Source organism: Rhyacophila brunnea, unplaced genomic scaffold (genome assembly GCF_057557595.1).
Source record: "Rhyacophila brunnea isolate RB1 unplaced genomic scaffold, BYU_Rbru_1.0 scaffold_6, whole genome shotgun sequence".
NCBI lineage: Eukaryota > Metazoa > Arthropoda > Insecta > Trichoptera > Rhyacophilidae > Rhyacophila > Rhyacophila brunnea.
This window is the reverse complement of record NW_028233276.1, coordinates 32,485,557-32,510,712: the sequence shown is the minus strand read 5'-3', so window position 1 is coordinate 32,510,712 and position 25,156 is coordinate 32,485,557. Positions and strand designations below refer to the sequence as shown.

At 33.6% G+C, this 25,156-nt stretch overlaps 2 protein-coding genes across 2 annotated transcripts; one reads left to right on the top strand and one right to left on the bottom strand.

The window, feature by feature from the left end:
• Nucleotides 1-457: 457 nt before the first annotated feature.
• On the bottom strand, nt 458-16,934 carry LOC147065576 (uncharacterized). Its single transcript, XM_085957329.1, has 7 exons — nt 16,136-16,934; nt 14,303-14,536; nt 11,914-12,046; nt 6,729-6,909; nt 5,826-5,919; nt 4,494-4,745; nt 458-3,936 (listed from the first exon to the last, which is right to left on the bottom strand). The coding sequence occupies exons 1-7, from the start codon at nt 16,574-16,576 to the stop codon at nt 2,971-2,973; spliced, it is 2,301 nt and encodes a 766-aa protein (XP_085813455.1). The 5' UTR covers nt 16,577-16,934; the 3' UTR covers nt 458-2,970.
• NANS (N-acetylneuraminic acid synthase) lies at nt 16,783-24,847 on the top strand. Its single transcript, XM_085957331.1, has 5 exons — nt 16,783-17,148; nt 17,267-17,482; nt 17,902-18,252; nt 22,990-23,140; nt 24,418-24,847. The coding sequence occupies exons 1-5, from the start codon at nt 16,963-16,965 to the stop codon at nt 24,624-24,626; spliced, it is 1,113 nt and encodes a 370-aa protein (XP_085813457.1). The 5' UTR covers nt 16,783-16,962; the 3' UTR covers nt 24,627-24,847.
• The last annotated feature ends 309 nt before the right edge of the window (nt 24,848-25,156 follow it).

The window sequence follows — 25,156 nt, the reverse complement described above, 5'->3', positions numbered from 1 at the left end:
GGTTTTGAATCATTATTGAAAATTTATATTTCACAATATCAAGAAAAAGTTATTTCAACATGACAAACATTCATTACTGCAATTACCTAAAGTGAAAAATAACATTATTTGATAAAATGAATAATACAATAATTATACTACTTCATCGACAATGGAGTGTTGCTATCCATTTTTATAACATATCCAATTCTAATATTTTTCCTTTGCAGTAATTTCAAATCTAAATTTCAATATAAGAATTTTTCTCGTAACAATCCAAGAAATTCAATTCAATAATCTACAAATATGTCATACAACTTAGACTATCAATACAGATTATTAAATATTTTTCAGAAGGTTTAATGAAATGAATTTATAAAAAAAATATACATTGTACAATAGAATTGAATCAAAACATGAATACGATTTAGATTTTCTATACAATGATAATTTCTAAATTTATTGTTTTTTTTTTTTTAAATATTGTGACGATTACGCATTCAACATCGATAGATAATATTAGGAAATACCAAAATACGCTAACTTATCGACAAAGAAATACCATTTCAGGGTTTGGCACATGAAATTGCTAATCGCAATACAAAAATTCTAATAGTATCGACGATTCACTTTCCTTCAGGACTGATTATTTGATTTTCAGTTGTCTCTTATACAAAATTCACGTGTGGATAACACGAAATAATAATATAAAAAGAAAACTTTCCACATGAGACAGTCCTTTATTACACAATACATATTTTGATATTTTCAGTGGAACCCCAATTTTACATAGGTACCCGGAACTGACGTTTTCCCGCTACATATTTGGGTGTAGTTTCTGCAGTAGCGTTTCCTTTTAGTACATTTAATTCAAAGTTTTATGGTTTTATTTCCCTCAATTTACATCTGAAATATTCAAATTAAAAATCCAATTTATTTGAACACATTCAATTCATAGGCATGGCAAGAATTGAAATGAATTCCGGATGCATGTGTGCATTTATTTATAGAGATGTCTGCAGTGTCCAAGATCAAGGTTACACCACGCGATTGTATGTTTTGTTTTTTTTTGCACTCGTTCAAATAACTTCTCAGCAAAGAAAAGCATTATCGGTTCTACTGAGTCATGAAAAGAAACATTCTCGAAAATATGAAAGAACACACTGACATAGCTCCAAACTAATTTTCATCATTTTTTAATATAGGATAAATTAATTTTTTAACCATTTCGTAATATCAGGGTTTCACTGTATATCACATGATACTACAACACTCAAATTTCATTCAGTTTAAATTAATCAAATAGACAATGCTAATGAAGAAATATTGTATTTTTAATTTTATACGCTTCTTGAAAAACTCATGTAATAATAATATAAGTGTATGTTTGTGGCTGGGACATATGATCTGAATGTCACCCCCCGGCTGGCCATACTCACCGTGCACAACGCTACAAAAAAGACTGGTCCACGTGCTTCAGATATCAGGACGTAGCAAGCGGATGGTGTTGCCGGACCAACGAATATTGTGTGACATTGTACTTTCCCCATGCACTGATTCTTGAGCGTGATAGGGTGAAGTAAGGAAGATATGTTTAACATTGGAGATAATAACCATAATACTACAGTTTGAAATTAGCACAAAAGGAAAAATTTATAAAGTAGTCTAATCTTTGAATAGTTTTTATTGTGAATTAAAAATAGCTATCTTGCTCCACCGGGCAAAGAAAGAATAAAAAAAGATGTCTGATAAACAAATATCCATGGCGAATCTGACCTTCATAGATCATAGCAATACTACGCAACAATCCAGTCTGCGGCTGAAAGACATAAATGTGGGCAGCGAATATATTATTTATCTCGAGTCCAGCATCAATAATAAAGGTAAATGCAAGGCCACTGTCAAAAGAAGAATAACAACAGCAAAAAATACTATCTAATAAACTGCAATAATTTGGGAAAGCAAAAACATCTTACTTACCTAACCAATTTTCCTTAGAAAATGGAACAATAAAGACAAAATAAAAAAGATGGAAACCGGACATATTTGAAATCTGTGCCTTTATAGAATTGAGACCCACTGAGAGTGGAATGTGTCGCGCTGGGATTATTGAGTTGTTATTACCTTGGTTAGTCTATGCCTAGATCTTGTCGCTACATATTTCATCTGCGGTGGACACAGTGAAATAAAGGGGCTGGTGCTAAAGGCGGATGAGCAAGGTCGACACTGTAGAACAATACATTTATATTCATTAATACATGCCCTGCGTATTGCTGAATCTCAAGAGGAGTAAAACCGAGCCACGGTGAAGGCGAGTGATAGCCAAATCGTACAGGCTGTGATCTTCAGTCACATTGTCCCGACAAAGAAGAAGAAATTATTAAACTAGGATATGCTTGAAAAATACTAGAAACGAGAAAACTAATTTATAAATAGTACAAAGCTTGTTCAGTACACATAACAGAAGTCATTCTCTGCAATTTTCAAATTTTTATTGTTTGATCATAATACTATATTATTACGAATTAATGTCGACGAAAAATTATAAACATACATGAAAAAAAGTAACAAGACATTAGAAATTCTCAAAGTTTTACTGCAATTAAAATGTAATATCACGAAATAATTAATTTAAACGCCGCTTATTGTTGGCAATACATAAAATAAAATAATCAAACAAGACAGTAGGCACCCAACAGTAAACTTCCAAGTTATCAGTCATCTCAAAAAAATATGATAATTATATTGATTTACCTATGTAAACTTCCAGATTGATATCTTTAGTAATATGCCCAATTGTGAGCAAAAAATATGAAATCAATAATTCCAATTTAAACAAGACAATAATCCGAACAGATAACAACAACAAAAATAATAATTATAAAAATATGCCCCCCCCCCCCCCCCCCCCGCCTGGAACTTAAAAGTTTAATTATCTATATAAAAAACAACAAAACGGACCATATCGTCCGATCGAAACATTGTTCGAGATCAAGACGGAGAGTTGTACCCCATGAAGGGATCTGTTGAGTTCCCTTCGTCCCGCTGACTCCTGCGAAGCGATCTCTCCCTGAATATGGACTCCACCATCACGGCTGCCGCTTCTCCCTCACCTCTGTTGACAGGATTCGCAGGGACATTTTCTCTAGGTACACTGATGGCATAATTTTGTCTGTCGGGCGCGGCATTACTTCGAACCTCTTCAGCATTATCCTGATGAATATTAGTTGACCTCGGTGATCTCGATAGAGTATTCAGGTACCTAATACTATTAGCCGCAATGTAATTGACAGTCCGCAATGGTAAAATCGCTGAAGTGTCAGAGAAGGTTGAATTAGATATTGAAATATTGCTTACACCCGACGGGGTATTAGATGAAGAGGCGGATCTTGCAGATTCTCTACGATTAACGGCATTGATATGATTTAATCGCACCGTACTGCTGTGCGTTCTCTGGGCTGCAGATCTGAAGGGTGATATTTCATTGACTCTGGCCACAGACGGTGATTCTCCGTCAGCAGCCTGATCTTGATGCATCACCGTGGGTCTAGAAATGCTGATTCTAAATGAGTGCCTGGATCCGCTCTGGTTGGAGATCCTCCGCGATCCGCTCTCTCTGGTTTCATTCACGGATGGCACTAAGTTATGTCGGCCGGCCGCCACCTGGGCTCTGGTCCTGCGGGAAGAAATATCACTACTTCTGAGCGGAGTCGTGGCCGGCGCCATGTTGGAGGCGAACATGTGCTGGTATCGTGAGAGTTCATTGGGGGTTAGTGGTCGGGCGTCTCTGCCGATTCTTTGGACAGGTATCTGTCCGCCCGTTCCGTTTGGAGATGACTGCGCCTCGCTCGGGATTTCACCCACGGCTGATGGAATCCTCACATTTGTGGAAGGAATGTTTTGTAAGTTAAGTGACACGAAATCTGTGATCGGTATATACACCAAACGCAGTTCTTCCTGTAATATAAAAATAAATATTTCATTAACATAGATGAGATGATTTCAAAAAACTATGATAGAAAATCAACAAAAAATAAAATTTCAACACCACAATATTCTCCAAACATAGAAAAATTATAAAATTAAGTTGTACAAATTCCTTTTTGTCTATAACACAATATTCGCATACACATCAGTGATTTTGTTTTCTGAAGACCTTTTATTTTTTTTTACCATTATAAAAAAAAGATACAAGGCAAGTTGAGTATTCAGCACAAAAAGTCCATTTACTATGAGTATCCAAAGGAGATATTAAACATGTCATTAGAACAACCATTGGAAAGAGAATGAATCACTAGTATTTAAGTGTGAATTGAAAAATTTGTTTTATAAATATCAACGTGAAATGGCTAACTATTTTTCATTAATTTGTCGAATGGGGAAACAAAACTAGATCATACTCGAGTTTGAATTAACAGTTTTAAACATTTAGCAGATTTTAGCGTGAATAGATCAGGAAAAATCTTACACAGTGAAAGGTTGACTATTATCCCAAGTGTCACAAGTATACATACCCGTCTACTTTTTTTGATGGCTCTCAACAGTGCGTCCTCTTTGGATCCCTTCGAGTCGGCACTAGCCACCACTGTTGATGCAGAATCGCCAACCAAGCCCTCCGCAAACTTTGATGCCTTATCACAACACTTGCTGCTGCTTTCGGACAACTCCAAATCATCCAGCGGTATGTCGGGCACGACTTGCAGATCTTCTACAGGACCATTAGTTGTGGTGTATGTGCTGATTATGACAGAAAGAGCCTCCAGCACCTGTGAGAAATATTATTTTAGCATTAGGGTACCTATCTCCGTGCTAATGACAATAAAGACAATTAAACCCTGACAGGACTAAAACAAATCAAAGTCAAAATCAAAACAAGTCAAATATCTTCAATTTAATTAATATGTATGGCTTACTGATTACAAGACAATTTGAATTGTGAATATATTTTGTAATCATTTTATATACATATAATCAATGACATTAATATGGACGAAGCATCTAGAAAATAAAATGACACTCACTTTGTGTCGGGTCTGCCGGATGGCGAAATTCATATTTTAATATCGGTATCCTACGCTCAAATGAACATTCTGCTTGCAAGCGGTCTGGCGACACCGCTGGGTCTGCCCATACAAAATTTCTGACTGTCATGTTTCGACTCCACCATTATTATTGTGTTACAAAATGCCAATGTGCCTAGTTAAAAATTGTAAAAAAATCTACTAAACACTCCAAGAAAGATGGGATATCACTTTGCATGTGTTAGTATTATTTATTATTTATAAAATGCCATTTTAAGATATTGATGAATGTTTATTCAATGCAATTGAATGACAGGAACCATTGGACAGTCAGTCGCCTGTGATTCGCTGGGCTCACTTGCGTCTAATCTCCGAGAAGTCGTAAGTAACCGAGAATCTGTTTCTAACGCAATGAGTCATGACACTAATACGCCATTACAATAAAGGTTATATTTCTATAAATTCTCGAAGCTTGTATCGCATAATGGAAACGGATACGTCAATGGTCACGTGACATCTACCTATACATCTGTGAATGACTTTCATGCACAATTTCTCGTGCGCGCCGGGTATGAAATGAGTCGTCCATTTAATATATCATTGCATATAATATAAAATACCTACCACAGCCATACATAAAAACCATGATTATTTCAATATGGTTTACTCAATTACAACAAAGGTCATCTTTTTTTGCCAGCGTTGGCGAATTCTCACAGAACCAAAGTTCAGTTAGTAATAATTTTTGATTGAACAACGAAGACCTTAAATAAATGACATTTTTTTTATGGTAAGTGATAAAATAATGATATGAGGTAACTGCACCTGATCAGCGAGTAGTCGGTGCTTTGGATCCTTAACCAAGAGACGCTGGATAAGAAAAACAGTGCTCTCAGATACTTGAACAGTGTTGCCGTCTCTGTGAACAGAAAAATATATTATTTTATAATTATATACTACACTAATTATTGTTTTTTTTTTGTAGGAAGTTATTTCTGTGTGCGAAAGAAAAAAAGAGATACCTACGTCTGAAATTTTTTAATGAGTTGAATATGACAAAAAATTCATAATGGATATGTATATGGGGGATAAGTCGATCGACACCACTGAAATTCGTAAATTTCAAAGAGAAACATAATTGTCTTAAACTCAATCTTCTTTTGGCTCTCCTGAGAACAGTGATTTTAGATTGATCTATCTCCCTATATACCACATTGTAAACAAGGCATTGGGCAGGAAACAAGAATGGGACGTGCGATTAACACATCAGCACCGCCTGCTTCGTTCGTCCTGTCTTTGCACTATCAATCAAGTGGGCCTGATGGTCTCAGCAATTTCTTGCAAGTTTATTCTTGGATCCAATTTAACACGGGGATTTTAAAGCATCGTTATTGAATGCAGTAGGACACCCACTTTAAACAGTAAAAGTAAAAACCACCACTGGGAAATTTTCTGAACCAATGTTGGCATGTACAAATTAACCTTCAATCTATCACAGTAGATAATATCACGAAATTTTTATTGTTACAGTTGTTGCATCTTTATATCTTCACATCTTCATAATTAATGTTAGTGATTTAATTTAAGCTAAAGCAAATTTACAAAAGATTGACGACTTATGGGTACCTGTCCATAATATTTGCAGTTACTACTGTCATAGAGTACTACTAAAATATTACATTACAAATTATTAATTCAAGATTTTAGGGGTACACAACAAGAACTTACGGTGGTATATTATAGTTGGCTGCTTGTATTCGATTAAACAGTTGCGTAAGACTGGTGTCACAGAAGGGAAACTGCCCATAGAGCATTGTGTACAAGACCACACCGAGAGCCCACATGTCGGAGGGCTTTCCCAGATATGGTTTTCCCATTAAAACATCCGGAGATATGTAAGCAGGAGATCCTAAAAGATAAACAGATATAATATTATGTAATACAAAACTTTGTATCATCTACTAATTAGTCGCTTTCTTATCAGATTTTTATTTATTAATTAATAGCTTTTTTTAAAATTGAATGGCCTTAAGGGGGGACATGCTCAGCGTAGGTCAAAATGGAGCTTTTGTTCTATTTTCAAAGCATGATCCTGGACATACCTTAAACGTTGTGGACAATCTATTTATATAATTTTGAAGCCTTATTATCCTTTATATTTATTTTAAACATTTGATGACTGCATAAAGTATTTTTATTACATAAAATAGTATTCTTTTAAACCTCTCGCTCTAATGTTATAGAATATAGTCATATTTCAGTACATAAATGTGCAGTGGTGTTAAGATTTTTTATATTCATTAATTTTTAAACGCGTTTATAAAACCATCAGTATAATTTATATTGACATTATTATAGTGACATATTTACGATAAAAAATTATATTGATAATCTCTGTGATCCCAAATTTGACAAGAATTGGGCATTTTATTATTCAAAAAATGTTCAAAAGATACTAATTATAAGCTATGTCTTTGACCATTCAAGTGTGATAAACATCCTACGAATAATGATTGCTTTATAATAATTATTGACCTAAGAATAAGTAGTGTTTTTTTGAAATACGCCATTTCTTTTGGCATTCCCCAGTGGTTAAGCTACAACATACGGCCGTAGCCATAAATTGACAAACTATAATTGAAGTAGGGAGTAAAATAATGTTAACGCGCGTGTTTGAACATGGACTGAACACACTTGAATGATCAAAGACATAGCTTATAATTAGCATCTTTAGAATTGTCTTCAAATGTGTTAATCTTGCCCATTTTTTGAATAATAAAATGCCTAATTCTTGTCAAATTTGGGATCACAGAAATTATCAATATAATTTTTATCGTAAATATTTCACTATAATAATGTCGATATAAATTATACTGATGGTTTTATAAATGCGTTTAAAAATTAATAAACGTAAAAAATCTTAACACCACTGCACATTTATGTACTGAAATATGACTATATTCTAAAACACTAGAGCGAGAGGTTTAAAAGAATACTATTTTATGTAATAAAAAACTTTATGCAGTCATCAAATGTTTAAAATAAATATAAAGGATAATAAGGCTTCAAAATTATATAAATAGATTATCTACAACGTTTAAGGTATGTCCAGGATCATGCTTTGAAAATAGAAAAAAAGCTCCATTTTGACCCAGGCTGAGCACGTCCACCTTTAAAGTAAATGTTGCTGTATTTTACACATTTGCATTATTAATGTGATTTATTCATCTAGGTACATTTAATTAACTGTTTTAACTTTCCTGTTTAAAACAACCTTATTGAACAAAATATGACAGAAGCTTGAAAATTGAACAGTCAGCTTGTACATTTATTGTGAACAATATAAGGGTAATTGCTTGTTAAATTTCCGACACGTCTCGATTCATAAAGTAAAATCACGACTCCTGCCAAAAAATTTGTCGGATCGAACGGTTAGTAAACATTTGACAGCCATCTGAATTGTATACTTTCACTTTCACATTTGCTGGAGAAATGGTGATAAAATATCTAAAAAAATTATCAATTGGAAAGACCAAAGCCGACGAAAAACATGGGAACTCTACATCAGCATTGAAGACTGATAAATGACACCGCAGAGGCAATCATTAAAAAAATCCATGATATTGCAATCTGAAAGAATTTTTATTGTCGATTCATGACTATTAATAAAACTAGGAATCACCACTATGTCTGCTACCAAAACATTCAATTCACATATGGTTACGATGAAAATAGTAACAACATTTTATACACCATACCCATGGGATAGACGACAATGTTGGTAATAAAAATTTTATATCTATACATACAAACATGTTTCAATTCTGTTTCACGCATAAATAAGTGTGTGGTGATATGAAAACTGCTCCTAGCTTATTTGTTAACTATAATAGTTATTATGTCACATGCAATGGCAGCTGACCTAAATCATATTACTAGTGCACTGCACTGTCTGCAATTTTTTGAAACATCGCTTAACATCGTGGATCATTTTTCTTCGTAGATTTTCAACATCATCACTCACTTATTGATGAGTGAACCATAAACTCATAAAATGCCAACAGCCACAACCGCTATGCAGTGAGCAGAAATCAATTGCGCATCTACAATATAATTAGTTTACATAAAATTAACATTACGTTATTATAAAACAGAAACCGTGCTAATCGTTTTCGTCATGAGTATACTGTTATGATAGCTTCCTTCAAAAGTGAAATGTTTTTCGACTAAAACAAAATAAAATGATTTTTATCATTTTATTTTCACAATCACATAATCACCGGCTGCCACTGGTCACATGCATTAGTTTAATTCTAGCACCCAGTTATGGTTTGTTGTTTTTGTTGGGTTACCATAAAAAAGCTGATCGTTTTATCTCCAAATAAGAATGCTTTCATTACGAGGAAAATACTATAACAGCCTTGGCATGTAAAATATGGTCATAGATGTTGAATAAATTTAATATTGTAGGCCCAATCAAATCAACAAGGAAAATTTGAATTAATATAACAGGAAAAAGAATAAAATCAAAGTCAAGCAACTATTATTTGTATAATTTCATAATGGCTTTATTTAATGTCGATACATACTCCTTGCCGTATTTGAAAAGGAAAAATGTAAACAAATAAGAAATCTGAAGATAAATATCACCTACTTATCCAAAGTTTACAAAAATAAAAAAACCAATGAACTCAATAAAATAATATTTACTGATACCATATTTTTATGAAACATATCCTTATTTTATTAAAAAATCAATATAAAATAGTCAATAATAAACATTTATTTCCAGGAAATATTTATTTTAACTTTCTACAAATACCTAAGAAGTCACTTATTATAGTATCACATTAGCGTTAAGTTTCATTATATTGAAAGAAAACCAGATATAGTTGGAGGAGCGCTGAATGAGAGAAAGCGATGCAATATTGTTGATGTAAGTACAGTCCACGATGGCAACTGTAACAATATTATAATAAACTCAATGACTATGAAACCAATAGCCTCATAATATGGACCTCCGCTCTGTGAGGCCCTGCCCCACATGCACTGATTAAAAGCAAAAATGGCAATTTACAAAGAGCTTGCACCATGCCTAGAGAAGATATAAAAACCTAATACCCCGTTTACATGTGCATGGATTTATTGCTGACGGTATGTATTATCACAGCCGTAACAAAAAAATGTATTATCCTGCCGTTGCAAGATTGCATGCATGAATCAAAAATATTAGGAAGTTTCTGAATTTTCATGCGACAGTTGGGATTTTTTCGATCTGCGCCCGCGCAGTAGAACGATAGTGGCGAACCTGCCGGCAAAAAAACAAGCTACACCACGGTGACACATTTTGAGGTTAACCGATTTTTTCAACCTGTCAAATAGCAGTGGCGAAGGGTGACTTTTGGAAAGAGGTAGGCTGTGGAGATCTGATAAAAAGAGCACACTTGTCAGGTATACTTACGAGAATAGTACGATATTTACTACTAATGAATAGGTACACACTAATAAATGACGACACACTAATTCAATGAAACTTTAAAAACTCATTGACGACATAAAAATGAGCGATGTGTTTAAATTACGTATTTTTCAAATAAATTTTATCTAATGATTTTTGATGGGTATCCATCAAAAATCATTAGATAAAATTTATTTTTATTTTTAAAAACAATCTATTCTTACTTATTTATTAATATGCGATTAAACGCCGTTGAAATTATTTTTTTAATTATCTAATTATTCATGATTTTGGACAAAGTGCGCAGTCGTGACAACAATATTATTCTCGAATGTTTTAGGCTCTGCGATAGGAGCTTACCTTATTTCATACAAATCAACAGACTTGCTGAGGTTACGAGACGTAAAGTCCATACGAAAAAAATTCAGAATTATTTCACACATAATCGGAAATTCATTTACGTCATTTACGTCAATATAGATGGTGCGCTGTGGTATATTTTTTAATACCTTTGCAGATTGTTTTGTAAACTGTGTAATACTGTAATACATTCCTACGTATACGACATCTCTCGTTGGCAAAATAAATTATTTTTATAGAACATAAAATAATGAAGTGATGAAGTATATAAATATGTCAATATACAATTAAAAAATATTTTTCTTAAGAAGGTAGGTTTTAAATAATCGCCTAGTATGGAATATTCGCCACTGTCAAGTAGTACCATAAAATGACAACATCGCGTCTCGCTTACTCTTGAAGAATGAGATTGGAGAGACAGTCAGCACTTTTACGTGTAAACAGTTATTGTCACGATAGTTTAATATACACACTATTGCTACCAATAAATCCATGCACGTGTACAGGCGCAATAATGGCGATTTGACAATAGTTTCAATGTGGTTGAATCAGAAACCAAAGAAAAAAAAATATTCTATACATTGGTGCATTGAAAGTTGACAGCCTGTTGTGATATTTTATAACATTGTACGAATTACGTTTATTGATATCTTTAACTTAAAAATTACATTATAGCTACTTTTGTATTATAGTGTTACTTTAAATTCGGTACAAGTCGAATATGTCAACATTTGTAGTACATCCAACCAAAACAACAAACAAATCACTCATAATAAATTCAAGTTTTAGGGTTTATCCTGGCAATATCTGTACATTTAATAATTCACCAAATTGACAGATTGTGTAAATATAAAATAGTGTTTAAATTATTGCAGTTTTTGTCAGAGACGGATGACAATAGTATTAAGTTTTCTGAAATTAAAACTGCAATGCATGACATGCAGCTAATTCAATCATTAGCCTTAGAAACAATCTTTTCATCCTCATTATCAAATATCTATATGCTGTCTATATAGAGAAGGTTTCCTTTGCTGTCTCTTATCAGTAAATTATACACACTATTTTAAAATGATAATCGAATGGAAGGAAACATACCACGCTGATCCTTAAGTAAGTCTTTTTCACTCCCTAGATGAGTTCCGAGGCAGAAGTTCGTAATAGTGATTCGTCTCGTTCGTTGATTTAAAACTATATTGCCAAGCTTCAGATCCCGGTGTACAATATTTCTCTGAAACAACAAATTTACAACATTAATCCATAGAAAAGGTCAATCGATAATCAATCGTCACCAATTAATGAAGACATCACTGTGCCGCAACCGAACAATTTGTGTTTTTATCCAGTTTCGAGTTATCCAAACATGTTTCAGTGTGTACAAAAGGTATCTGTGGAATGAAGCCTTGTCGTGCCATTAATTTTCACCATAATAACCTTTGTCTCATCAAAGATCTATTGTTTTTTAGTTGGTACTAGTTGGTCAACATTTAAACACTTCCTCACCACCGTCAAGACTTATCTGGCCACAGAGATAAATAAATATTTTGTCGCCATATAAACCTGTTAAAACATATTATAATTTTTTAACTTTTAATAATTGAGATGTTCGAGTAAATGTGAGCTGCAGTCACTTTTCATATTTTTACTTCACAATAATCCATATCCTCCTAATGTCCTTTCCGGCAAAGAGGTACACTTCTTCAAGGAGCGCCGAGGTAACAGTATCTATTTCTCAAAATTAATATTCTGTTTTTATTTATACACATTATACTTTTTCCATTGTCTACTGGCTTTATTAAAAAAATATTTCAACCTGCAGAATACACATTATTATTATTTAGGGCCTTCATGAGGTGACGAAGATCCACATCATATTTAGGGATTGCAATACCGGTATTTCAAAACCGGTATTCAATTATTTATCGATACCGAAATACCGTTTCAAAATATATTGTTTTTTCGGTATTAAGAAAGCATACACACATATTTTTCAAAGATTAATTTAATGTTACTTTTTCATTATTTACTACTATATTGTATATTAAATTTAGTTTTAAGTTTTATGCTGCCAAAACGAAACCAACAAAAGTTAAATAAAATTGATAAACCAACGTTGATGGTACATCAGTGGCGAAGATTCTATACTAGGCAATTATTTAAAGCCTACCTTCTTCGACATATTTATATAATCACAAATAACAATATATTCAATATGCCCAAAGACATCTATCGTATAATTGTCATAATTTTACAATCTTTTCACATATTTCAATAAGCACCATCTATGGCATCCCTCGAAAATTTAAAAAAATAAAACACCGCATTACGCTTCACATATTGTATAGGATTATTTTGGCGTGAATCGTCGCGTTTTTCAATATGAAGTTTTTTCTCATAATTTCAAAATGTCTGGCGTTCCGCATACAAATCTACAAGTTGTTTCGTTAGCGCTTACATCGCTAGAGCACATTTATTCAAAATAATTAATAAGAAGATAATTTAAAAAATAATTTCCATGGGATTCAATCACATAAATATGTATTGATTGTTGTTCAAAATATAAATTAATTTATCTCGTTATTTTTATTTGCCTATTAGTTCACTCATTAGACAATTTATATATCTGATATTACCTACATAAGTGTTTTAAATATAGAAGTATTTTAAAATGTCTATTTTTACGGGTTAAACTATAAATTGTTATGAAACATAATATATACACAACGGATATTTTCAAAGATGATAGGTAGGTACTATATTTTGAGCGTATGTTACATTTATAAATGTTTAGGAAAATAGATGAGTAATTCAAACCAATTGCTTATTTTTATAAACTAATTATAACAAACCAAATAAGCTTTTGAAATTTCATCGATTTAGCGTAGGTATTCATCAGTAATATTGGGTTATCTTCTTATTTCCCGTAAATATATATGACAAGCATGGTTACTCCGACAGCCTACCTCTTTCAAAAAGTCACCCTTCGCCACTGTGGTACATCCAACAAATGTTGAATTTCAGAAAGATTTTTCTGTACCCAGAATTACAGTATTTGTAAAAATTAACAATTCTAAAATATCATGCTCTATACATATTTACAAACGTCAACATAATAAATGTCGGTAAGTAGGTACTTTAGGTTGCTATAAAATAGTGTTTCAAATAGATTTTTATAGTTATATTTATTGACAGGTACTTCTTTTTTTCTATAATAAGTTTTGACAAATACCGGTATTGATATATTCTCAGATTGTACAGCAAAGGAACAAAAACAAAACCTTTGAATTAGTGATATTATGTATTCTTTATAATGAAGAATCCAACAATATAAAATTTTGTGTATAGTGTTCATGTGCCACGAGCTTGTGTGTACTAGGTGTCAGTGTTTCAATGTAAGATAAATGGTTTTTACATTTTAGGGTCATCCAATTTCAACAGTTCAATCCAATATAAAGAATAATTTAATTTATTAATTTTCTTTACATACCTTATGTAAATTTGCTACGACTCTAACGACATCGTAAAAGATCATGATGGCTTCTTTTTCAGGTACTTTCTTGACTTTAGTAACATAGTGCTGCAGGTTCACCAGATCGCTGGTCTTTTCGCTGAAGTGGTGAGCGCTCACGCAGTCCAGGACGAGGAAGAGCCTCTGCTTCACCTTGCCAGTGTAAATATAACCCGAGCCAGACGGGTTGGCTGTCTCTCCTAACGCTTGATCCTAAAAATACAATACACACTATTCAGTGGCATGCGGTGACTTGAGATGAGGGATGTTCTTCAAAATAAGTTTTTATTTACCAAAACAGGCAGTAATATGAAACAGACTAAATACAATATTTTCAAATGATTGAATTACTTGCTGTAAAGGGAAAGATCTAAAATTCTTCACTAATTAACTATTATCTTCATAAGGCTAAGTGCATTATATGACATATGAGACCACATCATTGACATATCAGACTACATCATTGATCACTTTCCATCGCAAAACAGTTTTCCACAAAGAGATCATTATAAATGCCTTTTCAATCGCAGAGATGCTTCTTATTTTAGTATCCAAATTTTGTTACTCAAACTACGAAGCTTTCCACTCGATGCGGAGTGTCTGGGACTCACGACTGGTAGTCAGTTAAAACTAATTGCCGCCTATTCGACGTTTATATTCTAATGGTGCCGCTTTACTGTAGCGAATCACAGCACCTTACAAAGGCTCAGAGCAACGTTATACTGAGCTTCGAAAAGAGATGTTTGCGATGGTATGACTATAGGAGTAACGAGAAGATAAGAGAACCAAGCAACCTCTCATCATACTGAGAGTGAAGAGGCGACGTTGGATCTGGCTCGGCCACGTGCTGCGGATGCCTTAAGAGAACATCAATCTGGGTCGCCTATTCTTCAAGGCAACCGGATTCCATCATCGTAGAAAGGCGCACAATACTATCTACAGAGTGTATACGGCACAGCTACGGGATGCCGTCTAACAAGCAACTGTATAATAATGATGCTACAGATGACTGCATGACCTTTATAACTTTCTTTTTAGACCAAACCAAACCTAAACTAATCTAACCTAACCTTAGTGTGTGATAATGATGTATCGAAATGTACGAAAATATCAAAACTTTAAATGAACAATTATTAGACCGAAAAGCATCTCCCCCGACAGAAAAGGGTATTTAATATTAATTGTCTACATGGGATAAACTGTTTCCACAAAAATCTGCGGCACGATAACCAAATATATTTTCACACATTTCACAGAATAAAAGTTACGGAGACAAGCCAAAAACCATGCATTTTATTTGTATTTTCATACATTTCAGACGGAAAGGTTATGGAAACAGGCTGAAAATAATATATTTTCTAATTAAACATCACTAGGTTAGGTTAGCGTCAGTTAGACTATGTTTGCGTTAGGTTAAGTTTGGTTTTGTTTACATTTTTTTGGCAACCTACCACTGATATAATAATGTAAACATCACAGAAAGTATATCTGTGAAATACTTCATAGATATACTTTCTCCCCTACGGAAAAAGGTATTCCATATAAGTACTTAATACATTAATTGTAACAAACTGTTTACGTAATGATAAAACAATGTGTATATACGAAGTGGTGCAATATGGCACATCATTTATCTGTATAATATATATATATTTTACAAATAAGTAGTTTATATCTTTTAGTAGGATTTACCTAAGAGTAAGGCTATATAAAAGGTTACTAATTTACTCTCATTAGCTTAATCCTATCTTGTAAATTCACCATTAAGTACAAAACTTGTGAATTTAGAAACAATTATGAAATGTTACGTACCTTGAACAATCCATGATGATGGATCACTCCTTCTTGATCGTGAAGCATTGAGAGAAGAGAATATTCTGTGTGCAACAACATCTTCCCCTGTCTATCGTCCTGAGTCTCTATTTGGCCCTCTTCGCGAAGTGTTAGTATTTTGATTAAATAAAAGTCATCCGTCCCTTCTTTTCTTGCTAAACATTGCACAATACTTCTGACAGGACTGGGTCCTAACTTCGGGCCCAACAAATAAGGTCCAGCACGTTTTATGACTTTATCTGAGACAGCTGTGCCCTCATTAGGAATCCCGACATTAGGTTTTTCTCTACTATTGTCGTCGTCTGTTGTGTTGGGCACTTCGTGCACTTGGTCCCGTTTGAACCTCTTTGAATTCGGGACATCCTGCAGAGGTGGCATTCTAACCTTCACGGCGTATCTTCCGACTTGATTCGTTTCCATGCTTGTAAAATTCGTAACTTGTAATCTGTCACCGAACTTCGATCGTCATTATTGAAGTAATCTATTTCTACGGGACGAGACAACCCTCGTTGGAACAATTTCGTCGTCCTGACCTTGAGAAATTTTTGTGAACTGACAGATAGGTTCAGATATAATTCGCATAATGAGTAAACTGTTTATATTATGGTTATATTTATCACATATTCGAGTCCCTGAATTTCAGGTCTTTTATAACACTAGCCGTGATGGGTCACAAATTAATCGTTGTAAAAATTGAATGAAAGAAACGGAGGAAACAAAACCCACGATAAAATTACAAAATTAATAAGTTTGTTTATCGGAAACGTACGAAAGCGGTGTCTACTTTACCGACAGAGTAGTATCATATGTTTTTGGGCGCGGGCTTCTGTGTACACAATAACTTGATAACAATGGCTTTTAAATTAAATGACTTGAAATTATCATGTAATAAAAGTATTGGAAAAAATCACAGTTGCTTTGTGATTGCAGAAATCGGCCAAAATCACCAAGGTAACATCGATACAGCAAAACAGCTAATTCTACAGGCAAAGGTAAGTAGAAGTAGACACGTCATTATTACAGTTTCCTTTTTTATCGACACGACGTATCACTCATTTTCAAATAAATATAAATATTACAAATATTGCTCATCAGCATTTTATTTTTCAGAAAAGTGGGGCTGACTGTGTAAAATTCCAAAAAACGTGCATAACAGAAAAATTTAATTTCGGAGCCCTTGCAAGACCTTATAATTCTGTGAATTCATGGGGAAAAACTTACGGAGATCATAAGCAATATTTGGAGTTTACAGATGAAGAATTTTTAGAATTGCAAAAGTTTTCTAATGATCATGAAATTCTTTTTTCTGCTTCAGCTATGGATATGGTAAATGACTGAGTATTAAGTTTCATAATAAATTAATATTGATTTATAGTTAAATAAATCTTTAATTTAGGTACATTATAATTTTTCGCTCTCATGAAATTTAGTTTTCAACATACATACCTACTTACGTAAATCTTTAATTTAATGAATATTAATATTTATTTATCTAAGGTTCAAGGTTTTACACTAAGTGTACTATAAATATGTATTTCTTTCTTACCATCCAATTGCTCAATAGATACATAATGTTATCAATAATATACTTAATATACTATTTTATCAAGTATTTTTGGAAATGTTCCACATCCACAGCATCAATAGACCACACCTCATACATACATACCTACATTACTTGCCATAACATACCCACGCAATGTTATAAAATGAGCCTAATATTAATTGTGATAATGAAATCCTAGGTGTCTGTTGATTTTCTGGCCAGCATCAAGGTTCCATTCATCAAGATAGGTTCTGGAGACTCCAACAACATTCCTTTAATAGAACACGCTGCGAAGAAGTATGTTCCTCTAATAATATCCACAGGCATGATAGAGAAGGAAGACGTTAACAATATTTATTCTGCCGTAAAGAAATACCACACTCAGTTTTGTTTACTGCACTGTGTGTCTGCCTATCCAGCACCTTACGATGATTGCAATTTGAATGTCATTGTGGATTACCAGAAATGTTTCCCTGATATAAATATTGGTTATTCGGGCCACGAATTGGGGTCAACGGTTACAATTGCTGCAGTTGCTCTCGGTGCCAAGGTATTTTTTGCTTATAAGCATGATTTTATTTATATTTCTGAAACAATATTTTTTTATTATCTATATGTATAAAAGAAAGTCGGGTTAGTTACACCATTTATAACTCGAGAACGGCTGGACCGATTTTTACGATCTTTGATTTGTTGGATTTGTCTCAGCCCCGAAAAGCAGAATAACTATTAAAACATCGGAAAAATTCACGGAAAAGAAAATTATGAATAAAATTAATTTTCTCATACATTTTGACATTTTGAACAATGAACCATTCGCGCATTCGAAAATAAAAGAAAATCACAAAAAATTTAAACCCGTATACAACGCCATCTCTGATACATGACAGAAACAATAAACAAGAAACAAACAAACAAAAGAAAGAATGATAATCGAAATGTCTAACTGACAATGGTGTGGTGTGCCCAACATTTCGTGCTTCATGTCAACAGCTGAATTTTCTTGAAAACGATACTCATTGCGATATGACAATCGCTGAAGCAATTGTTTCTGCATCTCTAAGTCAGATACGCACTTTATTTACTATCATTATTTCGACATGCTTCCCATCGAATCCACCTGAACTGTAAAACAAATACAAGGATGACATGTCAGAAGACATTTTACATCGAATTCGTGTCAGTTCAGAGAATCCCGATCTCGAGGTGAATGAGGAGATACATAACCAGGCTTTGCTTTTAATCGAATACATGTGTTACCTCATGTGTGGCAGTTTTTTAGTCAAATTAGGAATGCCAACGCCACTTCATGGAATGAACGACGCTTTCAATCAAGAATTGGAACGTGATCGTGAATATGATCGAGATGCATTGAACCAATCAGTTCGAACGAATGCACCACTGTTGAACTCTCAACAGAAGGAAGTGTACGATACGTTAATGAAGGCAATTGATGATGGAAATGGTGGCTTATTTTTCCTCGACGCGCCCGATGGAACTGGGAAGACATTCCTCATGTCATTGATTTTGGCTACTGTTCGTGCGAGATCCGAAAATGCTGTAGCAGTTGCTTCTTCTGGGATAGCGACCACGTTGTTAGAAGGATGCCGAACGCCTCATTCAACGTTGAAATTGCTGACTGAAAAACCGACATGCAACATTGCGATATACTCAGCAATGGCCAAAGTTTTGTTAGCAAGAAAAATCATCACCTGGGATGAATGCACAATGACGCACAAACGCGCATTGAAAGCACTCAATCGAACTATGAAAGATCTGCGCAATGACTCAAGAAGTTTTGGAGGCGCAATGATTCTACTATCTGGCGATTTTCGCCAAACACTACCAGTCATTCCAAGATCGACCGCTGCTGATAAAATAAATGCTTGCCTCAAATCATCGACTCTTTGGTACTATGTGAAGACACTTCAGCTGACGACAAACATGCGAGTTGCATTGCTAAACGATCCATCTGCCGAAGATTTCTCCAAGCAATTGCTGACTATCGGTAACGGCCGTGTTCCTGTCGATGAATCGAGCGGATTGATTTCGTTTCCGCTGAATTTTTCTAAATTTAACTAAGGACGAACTCATCAACAAAGTATTACCAAACATCATTGCTAATCACAAACATGACAATTGGTTGAGTGAACGAGCATTCTTGCGGTAAAGAACAAAGATGTGGATCACTTAAACTTCACAATTCAAAATCAAATCGTTGGTCCACTGCATTCCTTCAAATCTATCGACTGTGTAACAAACGAAGACGAAGCAACCAACTATCCAACTGAATTTTTAAACTTATTGGATCTGCCTGGCTTGCCACCGCACAATTTACGACTGAAGGTGGCTCGGTAGTCACCATTGAATTGAAATTGAATTACAATATGTGAACTTACCAGACCCAGGATTCGAGCCTGGGACCCTCGACACTATAGACCGGCGCTTAATCCACGCGGTCATCGTGTGTGTACAGTTCAATATAATTAAAATACTTTTCATTTTGATTTGATTTTTGCCCATTTGTTGAACTTATTCATTTTAACTTAATAAAAAACTGGATTTAATTCAGCTAATAAGTTAACACAAGATTATTGATTCTGAGGCGGTACGAAGTTTGCCGGGTCAGCTAGTTATAAATATATTTAAGTACTAATATACTTATTTATTTAAAACATATTCTGTACATAACAAATTACATTGAACGTTTTTGGAGGGTCTGATGAATCATGCAAATTAGCTTGGAGCATATTATTATTATGTCGTGTTCTTTCACATTTTCTAGAATGTTCCTTTTCTCTTGAACCGACAATATTTTTCTTTGCTAGACATTATTTGAATCGATGTGCTAGCAGAGTTTCCTAAACTATTCCTGCAAATCCTGGAATTTTAACGGAACACCTTCTTTATTGTGTAGGGTAGATAAATAATACATAATCAATATACAGTCAAACTCGGTTATTACAATCACGGAAATAGTGAGATCTCGGATGTCATGAGGTAACTTTTGTTGACATTTTAGTTTATGATTTTCTCCATACATTTATTCACTTTTATAGCGAGCTACTTATCGGGTATACCGAGTAAAAATATCATCAAAAATTTTCTTAAAACTGTTAATGTGTCGATCGTTTCGACCCTAAGCAATAAAACCCGACCGGGCAGGATGCCGCCGGGATCGGATTACGTTTATGACACTAGTTAAGTGTCTAAGTACCTAATTGGTGTTTTCGCCGACAATTTGCAAATTTGAAATTGCATGTAAAAAATCCAATCTTAGTCAGTAGGTAGTTCCAAGTTAGTAGGTACCTACCAGCGCTGGCGGCTCATTACAATAAACAACTTTTTTTGTAGTTTATGAATGCCATGCTTGTTTCAGGGATTTTTACGATGGTTTTCAGATTTTTTATGTTCTATGCTTAAAAAGAACGTGGTGCGAAAAATATTATATTACAATATAACGAGTAATACTTATAACGAGCAATTCCGTCGGTCCCATCTTCCTCGTAATAACCAAGTTCGACTGTAATTTTTAAAGATGAGAAAAATCAATAATTATTCATTTAGTAATTATTTTTAAAACATAACACATAAAAATATATCTAAGTGAATGAAGTTCTTAATGACTTCGATGATTTTGAGTCATTGAATTGCAAATCTTATTGAAATTTCAATTCTTATAGCTGGTGTGGCGTCGAGCCTGTTCCTAGAATTTGACTTTGTTGTAGCATGTTTGAATTTGTTGCAGCCGTTGTAGTTTATAAAACCATTCCAGGTATGCGCGGAACCCCTATTCACATTCCGCAGAACATAGTTTGAGAAAACCTGCGCTAAATCACTGAAAATCTCTAAATCTGACTCCTAAAAACAATATGAGAATTTGCCAGGATAATACTTAAAATGCAATTGTCACGAATAGTGCTTATTGACTTATTAGTCCATCCATAAGTAATGAAATTTTAGATTTTGAGAAACTAGTTTTATTTACATAAAATACTATGAAATTATTGGGTCTATAATAGTAACTAATATTTGTATGGCATAGCACAATAATACCAATTCTATACTTTCTATTATTTTTAAATTCTATGAGGCTGAATATAAATGAACAAATTTCCACGCTTATACTGTGGACACTTTGCAGATAGGAGGTAATGCATATCAAACATGATAGCATATCGTCGAAAATAAAATGTGGCAAAACTGAATTTTTTACTTATTTAAATAATAGGTAGTGAGGGGTTCATAGTAGAGGTGGAAAACTGGTCGATTTTGAAGACTAAGTATACTTACTACCAGTATAAAAAAATACTTAGTATCGAAACTTCTTCCAAAATACTTACTAGTATTTGGAATACTATATAGAGTGTTTGGCGTGCGTATGCGACAAAAGTATCATACTCAACTGGAATTAAAACTAACTCCATATTAGTATTTGATATATCGGCTTCAATAGAATCGCTAAAAATACACTAAGCTCAGCTTTTCGGAATGTCCCATTTATTATAAAATTTTAAAGACACTTTAAATTTATGAGTTGTTTTTCTGTTGGGTTATAATATTATTCTTAAATGATTTATTTTTATTTTTAACATGTTTTGAGCAGTCATAACAAGCCTGTGCTGCACACAAAATGTATGACCTATTGTTCATACATAAGATTATGTCATTCGTATGCATATAGACTAATAAATTAAAATATACTTGTAATCAAGTGCTATCTCGCTCGCGCACATTTAATGCCAATAGTGTTGAAAGTCTACCAACTAGCGAGCGACTCGAAATGATATCATCACAAGTTTTTTGGAACAAGTTTATTGGGCCACACATACTGATTATGACTTGAGTACACAATCTGGTGACAGTATTTCCAATTCACCTCTAGTTCATAGCATCAAGTGTTTGTACTTTGGAGATGTAATGAACTTATTAAAATGAAACATGTTACATTGAAAGTTTCTATATTTTTTTTTTATTATTGACCATGTCTATATAAACCAATTTGACAAAACTGTAACATCGCAGGGTTTAACAGTTCATCGACGATATAGTGTTTTATGTTAATTAATTTATTGTCCTTGGAGGAAGAATATTGACAGTTAATATCAGTAGGTGGGCATAATTTTGTCATCTTACAAATGGATTATCTATACACTTAGAGCAGTGTTTCCCAACCAGTGTCTGTGAATTTTTTTCGAAAACTAATAAATTGAAATGTGTTAATATTTCAACTAAAACTTTTTATTTAATAATTTTGGTGTGTCCGTATAGTATTTTGTTTTTCTAGGTGATTGAGCGCCATTTCACTTTAGATAAATCTCAAAGAGGATCAGACCATCGATGCTCTCTCATGCCGGAAGAATTAACTAATGTAATCAAACAAATACGCATCGTCGAAACTGCCTTAGGAAGTCCAATTAAGAGAATTGTATCCTCAGGTAAATAGTGTCAGTCCAGTTCTAAGTTATTGTCTAAGTGTGATTTATTCCTTAGTTAACCGAGTTACTCGTAATAATTGAATACCAGCGGTGATTTAAGACCTTGATGCAGGCTGATTTTGAGACTTCCGTGGATATTAAGCCAATCAATCTATAAATCTTTTTTTTTGTTTGCATAAAATAGTTAGTTTAATTGCATCTAATATCTACATCAATGCATTTAACAGATTGCGTTAACAGATTAACGTATCTGCTACATTTCTTATTTGTTAGTATTTTATTACAGGTTATGTTTAAAATACAGTAAAAAAATTGTGCTACAAACATATATTTTAAATTGAAAAACTTCAGATTGTGAAAAATACGCATGTGTTTAGATTTTCGGAACTTTCTAATGAAGTGAGTGCCTCCTTTAAACTGCCACTGATTGATGTGATTTTCCTCTTACATATTAGAAATGGGGTGATGATGTCTAGGGCCAATTTAATTTTACCTGTTGTAACAAAGAGTTTGAACTATAACTAGAGTCTAGTGTGGTTGAATCGGTAGCCATAGCACAATTAATTTTCTGTAGGTAGTGCATTGAAAAATGATCCCTACAGTGTTGTTTATAGCCCCCATCTCGGGCCGTCAGCTGTCATTACATACCTACATGTCGTATGTGATTGTTTATTTAAATATGTATTTGGTTGAGTGTACTTAGCTGATCATAATATAATATATTCAATAATAATTATTGACACTTTTTTCACGCGCAGCCATAAACTAAATTTGTATTATAATGTGAATACTTTAGATCCGGTACAAGTCAAACATGTGCAGTGGGTAATTAATAGAGCAATGCCATTCATTCATACATAACAAATTCCAGTTTTATGTATAATCTTTGAGACTTTCATGGTTGCTTTTGTTATTGTAATAGATTTTTGTGTTGTCACTGTGTATTCTTCCTTCTTCTTTCCTTGACGTTTCGGGCTTGTTGCAAAGGCTATTCTCAAAAGATTCAAGGTTTCAGGTTGTATTTTGGCAATAACTGTAGATTTCATGTTTTATAGAATCGGCCGATTCGAGTGAATCTAAAATTATTGTGTTGACATACTTATGGATTTGATAATAGTGTTTCAATTGCTTCAAACAAGTTACAATGTAAAGACTTTTAGTTACCTAAGTCCTGTTATGTAGTGGTATTTTTTTTGTTTCATTTTCATAATTTAAGCTCCTGATTTTCTTCTTCACCGTGTGTTGTAATCAATGTTACATTGTATTGTCTGTTGCAGAAATAAGCTGTATTAAAAAACTACAAAAAAGCATTTCATCAGCCACATCTCTAAAACAAGGTCATGAGATTGAAGAACACGACATGAAAATAAAAGTCACAGATCCAAGTGGAATCAATGCAAAGCATTACAAGGAAATGATAGGAAGGAGACTAAAAGGTGATAAAGCAAAGGACGAGCCGTTTTTCGAAACAGATTTTATTGTATGATAAATTATTTTGTAATGTACAATTTATACAATCAGTCCCAAATGACTGCCAAGCGGAACTCGCGTCGCCCCTCGTCTCCCAAGCACTTTTACAAAGACATTTAACATACATAATACAAATTAAAACGATTAATATTGAACAGTTTGTAAGTAACCAGGAGTGGACTGACATTTTGGATAAATCATGCTTTTTCAAATTCACTTTTAAAAAGTGTCTCGATTTAAAAAAGGCGTTTTGCATTTTGATAGGCAGATAAGTAATATATAATAGATATAAATAATAAACTTTTCTCTAAAAATATATTCTTCCTAAAAAAATATACACCTCAGAGCGACAACGGTTCAATCCGAGCGAGCCTTCGTTACGCTTCGCGGATTCACCTCCGAATGGATTCCTCGCGAGGAGAAAATTAACATTACACTATACTGTCTCATCTTTCAAACGGCATCCGGCGAATAAAATGAATATCGACTGACACTTTACGCCGGGGCACGACATACAAATTATTGGAAATATATTTTAAAACAAAA